This window comes from Triplophysa rosa, linkage group LG4 (assembly GCF_024868665.1).
Source record: "Triplophysa rosa linkage group LG4, Trosa_1v2, whole genome shotgun sequence".
NCBI classification, from domain to species: domain Eukaryota; kingdom Metazoa; phylum Chordata; class Actinopteri; order Cypriniformes; family Nemacheilidae; genus Triplophysa; species Triplophysa rosa.
Window position 1 is genome coordinate 29,511,253 of NC_079893.1, and position 4,903 is coordinate 29,516,155.

The 4,903-nt window shown below is 40.2% G+C and overlaps 2 protein-coding genes across 2 annotated transcripts in view; both read left to right on the forward strand.

Annotated features, from left to right (window-relative positions):
• LOC130553048 (mucin-2-like) overlaps positions 1–180 on the forward strand; it is a 7,610-nt gene extending 7,430 nt beyond the window's left edge. Inside the window, exon 15 of the mRNA XM_057331787.1 lies at positions 33–180. Within this exon, the coding sequence (XP_057187770.1) occupies positions 33–180 (148 nt within the window). The remainder of the gene's footprint in view (positions 1–32) is intronic.
• Positions 181–230: 50 nt separating this feature from the next.
• On the forward strand, positions 231–4,903 carry LOC130553049 (uncharacterized protein DDB_G0271670-like). The gene is made up of 14 exons (XM_057331789.1): positions 231–454; positions 549–774; positions 853–1,507; positions 2,011–2,073; positions 2,349–2,411; positions 2,534–2,596; positions 2,720–2,782; positions 2,905–2,967; positions 3,091–3,153; positions 3,276–3,338; positions 3,462–3,524; positions 3,647–3,709; positions 3,833–3,895; positions 4,035–4,903. The coding sequence occupies exons 1-14, from the start codon at positions 231–233 to the stop codon at positions 4,247–4,249; spliced, it is 1,950 nt and encodes a 649-aa protein (XP_057187772.1). The 3' UTR covers positions 4,250–4,903.

The window sequence follows — 4,903 nt, forward strand, 5'->3', positions numbered from 1 at the left end:
ACCACAAACTCAAGCCCCATCACCACATCTAGCTCCACCACAAACTCAAGTTCAACCACAACCTCAAGTCCACCACCACATCTAGCCCCACAACAACCTCAAGCTCCCACACCACAACGCAAGGCCCGACCACAACCATCAAGCACCATCACCACGCATCAGCTCTTCCCACAACTCTAAGACCCATAACCACATCAATAGTTCCACCACCACGCAAGCCAACCACAACCATGAGCCCCACCACCAACGTCAAGCCCCACCACAACCTCAAGTCCCACAACCACATCAAGCCCCACCACAACATCAAGCCCCACCACAAGCCGCAAACCCCTCCACCCACCTCTAGCCCCACCACCAACCCCAGTTCCCACCACCCCACATCAGACCCACAACCACCTCAGGCCGACTTCAACATCAAGCCCCTCCACAACCTCAAGTTCCACCACAACCTCAAGTTCCACCACCACATCTAGCCCCACAACAACCTCAAGTCCCACCACCACAACGCAAAGCCCGACCACAACCTCAAGCCCCATCACCACATCTAGCTCTACCACAAACTCAAGCCCCATCACCACATCTAGCTCCACCACAAACTCAAGCCCAACCACAACCTCAAGCCCCACCACCACATCAAGCCCCACCACAACCTCAAGTCCCACAACCACATCAAGCCCCACCACAACATCAAGCCCCACCACAACCTCAAGCCGCCCCACCCATTCCACCACCACATCTAGCCACCACAACAACCTCAAGTCCCACCACCACAACGCAAAGCCCGACCACAACCTCAAGCCCCATCACCACATCTAGCTCTACCACAAACTCAAGCCCCATCACCACATCTAGCTCCACCACAAACTCAAGCCCAACACCACAACCTCAAGCCCCACCACCACATCAAGCCCCACCACCACATCAAGCCCCACCACCACATCAAGCCCCACCACCACGTCAGGCCCCACCACCACGTCAGGCCCCACCACCACGATAAGGCCGACTTCAACATCAAGCCCCTCCACAACCTCAAGTTCCACCACAACCTCAAGTTCCACCACCACATCTAGCCCCACAACAACCTCAAGTCCCACCACCACAACGCAAAGCCCGACCACAACCTCAAGCCCCATCACCACATCTAGCTCTACCACAAACTCAAGCCCCATCACCACATCTAGCTCCACCACAAACTCAAGCCCAACCACAACCTCAAGCCCCACCACCACATCAAGCCCCACCACAACCTCAAGTCCCACAACCACATCAAGCCCCACCACAACATCAAGCCCCACCACAACCTCAAGCCCCTCCACCACATCTAGTCCCACCACAACGAAAAGTCCCACCACCACCTCAAGTCCCACCACAACGATAAGGCCCACCACCACGTCAGGCCCCACCACAACCTTAAGTCCTACTACAACGATAAGCCCCACAACCACCTCTAGTAACCAGGTGTCATCCAGAGAAGACCAAAATGGTGCCGATGATGACTCAGACAGTGGTAATTATTGTTGTTCTGTGGTTTTTGATATTGCCATGAAGAATCTCTCTTACATCTTGATGCCAAAAGATGGATTTTAAAGAGATACAAAGCCTGCAGAACCACTGAAAAATCTTGTTTTGAGCCTATGCACATATACTGCTGAAGGTTGTGAGCCATTTTGATTTGCTAATATTATTATTATTTTTAACTTAAGTGCCTTACCCAAGAGGCACCTTTACCACAATTTAGACTAAAGTGTCAAACTAAAGTAATCAGGTTACTACGTTCCTTATGTGACCAGATGCAAGAAGTCAAACAACCATATTTATAGCATAAGTAGGCTTTCACATAAGCAGACATGCAACTGTGATTATAATAGCGCATTTAACTGTTAAACTTAAAGGCTGTATTTCATTGATTATCTTGGAAACTCTTGTATTCTGAGATACCACGTTGCCTATATATATATATAGAATTAAAACTCAGATAAAAGCTTAATCACAAAAATCTGTTTCACCAAGGTCAATCTAATGAGGATTCATCTACAGATGACAAAACAAGTGCTGAAGATGACACTGATAGTGGTGAGTAACAGAACTCAAATCTTTCTTTTATCTTGTTTCTCCCTGTACCATGTTTTATTTAATCTGAAATACAGATATAGGCTAAATCGCAATGATCTCTTTTACCAAGGTTAATCCAAAGAGAGATCATCTAAAAACGTCAACAGGGGTGCTGACAATAAACAGTGGCCGTTTCTTCCATATTCTCTCATGTTTGTCTTTATGTCTTAGGGGTGCCATGTTGTATTTCTTCACAAATGCAGAAAAAAGTTAATTCAGTGTCTATTTTCATCCAGGTCAATCTAATAAGGATTCATCCACAGAAGACAAAACAAATGCTGACGACAACACCAACAGTGGTTAGTAACAGTGTTCAAACTTTTATATTCTCTATATTTCTCTTTGTGTAATAAGGATCCCATGTTGTATTCCTCTTGAAAACGAGGTAAAAAGCTTAATCACGATTTTTTCTTTCACAAAGGTCAATCAAATCAGGATTCATCCACAGAAGACAAAACAAGTGCTGACGACAATACTAATAATGGTGAGTAACAGAGTTTAAACTTTTATATTCTCTTCTGTTTCTCTCTGTGTCTAAGCCTTTTACCTCGATTTCCATCGAAATACAACATGGCATCCTTTAAACATAATTTTGTCTTTCACCAAGGTCAATCAAATCAGGATTCATCCACAGAAGACAAAACAAATGCTGACGACAACACCAGCAGTGGTGAGTAACAGTGTTCAAACTTTTATATTCTCTATATTTCTCTTTGTGTAATAAGGATCCCATGTTGTATTCCTCTTGAAAACGAGGTAAAAAGCTTAATCACGATTTTTTCTTTCACAAAGGTCAATCAAATCAGGATTCATCCACAGAAGACAAAACAAGTGCTGACGACAATACTAATAATGGTGAGTAACAGAGTTTAAACTTTTATATTCTCTTCTGTTTCTCTCTGTGTCTAAGCCTTTTACCTCGATTTCCATCGAAATACAACATGGCATCCTTTAAACATAATTTTGTCTTTCACCAAGGTCAATCAAATCAGGATTCATCCACAGAAGACAAAACAAATGCTGACGACAACACCAGCAGTGGTGAGTAACAGTGTTCAAACTTTTATATTCTCTATATTTCTCTTTGTGTAATAAGGATCCCATGTTGTATTCCTCTTGAAAACGAGGTAAAAAGCTTAATCACGATTTTTTCTTTCACAAAGGTCAATCAAATCAGGATTCATCCACAGAAGACAAAACAAGTGCTGACGACAATACTAATAATGGTGAGTAACAGAGTTTAAACTTTTATATTCTCTTCTGTTTCTCTCTGTGTCTAAGCCTTTTACCTCGATTTCCATCGAAATACAACATGGCATCCTTTAAACATAATTTTGTCTTTCACCAAGGTCAATCAAATCAGGATTCATCCACAGAAGACAAAACAAATGCTGACGACAACACCAGCAGTGGTGAGTAACAGTGTTCAAACTTTTATATTCTCTATATTTCTCTTTGTGTAATAAGGATCCCATGTTGTATTCCTCTTGAAAACGAGGTAAAAAGCTTAATCACGATTTTTTCTTTCACAAAGGTCAATCAAATCAGGATTCATCCACAGAAGACAAAACAAGTGCTGACGACAATACTAATAATGGTGAGTAACAGAGTTTAAACTTTTATATTCTCTTCTGTTTCTCTCTGTGTCTAAGCTTTTTACCTCGATTTCCATCGAAATACAACATGGCATCCTTTAAACATAATTTTGTCTTTCACCAAGGTCAATCAAATCAGGATTCATCCACAGAAGACAAAACAAGTGCTAATGACAATACTAATAATGGTGAGTAACAGCGCTCAAACTTTTATTTTGTATTCATTCCTGTTTCTTTTTACGACATCATGCGTGCTGTGTTGTTCTTATCATATGATATGCTTGTAAGCATTAGATTGATTTCATTGTTTTCTTCCACCACCTCAAGCTCCAAGCCATCATTCCAGCTTAAGAACTACCTCAAGACCCTTAAGGGCCACTTCAAGGCGTCGCAGTGCCACAACCCAAAAACCCACAACCCAAAAACCCACAACTCAAAAACCCACAACTCAAAAACCCAAAACTCAAAAACCCAAAACTCAAAAACCAAAGGCACCTCCTACCCCTCAAGCAGTGGCTCCAAAGAAAAACAAAAAAGCATAAATAATTTAAGTATTTTTGTATTTCATGTTAAGCACAATTTAATATAATCTTTTTTTTCTTTCGTAGAATATTTATTAAGATGTTTATGTTATCAGTGAATTAAGATCATAAACCAGATTATTGTACTGTTGGCTGTTTAGTTTTAAATCACTATATAAGTCAAAGAATATGTACTGTATGATTCTAATTATAAATATATTTCTGCATTTCTAGCGCAAATTATATATATATATATATATATATATATACGTTTTGAATTGCTTATTTATTAAGATGATTGTTTGTTGTTTAAGTGAAATATGGTCTGGGACCAAATTATTTGACCTTTGTTTGTTGTTTCAGTGAATTATGGTCAGGGACCAAATTACTTTACCTTTGTCTTGCAATTGTAAGTTATTGAAATAAGAGTTTTAGCATTTTACTGCTTGTTTTCTCAAACTTTAGGGATGTTTTAGGAGACACTTAGAGGATAATTTTAAGTGAGAAAATTACTTTTTCTGCAGGTTATATGTAAACTAACATACTGATTTCTTTCTTTTTATTTATTTATAAAAATGTAATAAGATGGTATTTATTTAAGACAACATGATATTTAATACTGAGGACATGCTAGTATGATCAGATTATCACGGATAATAAAATAAAAACATTTCT

Excerpts from the sequence above, each read along its gene's own strand:
- LOC130553049 (XM_057331789.1), top strand. The coding sequence starts at position 231 with ATGAGCCCCACCACCAACGTCAAGCCCCACCACAACCTCAAGTCCCAC. Across the intron at positions 455-548 it reads AAGTTCCACCACAACCTCAA|CTCTACCACAAACTCAAGCC; the intron begins GTTCCACCACCA and ends CACCACATCTAG. Across the intron at positions 3,710-3,832 it reads TGACGACAATACTAATAATG|GTCAATCAAATCAGGATTCA; the intron begins GTGAGTAACAGA and ends TCTTTCACCAAG.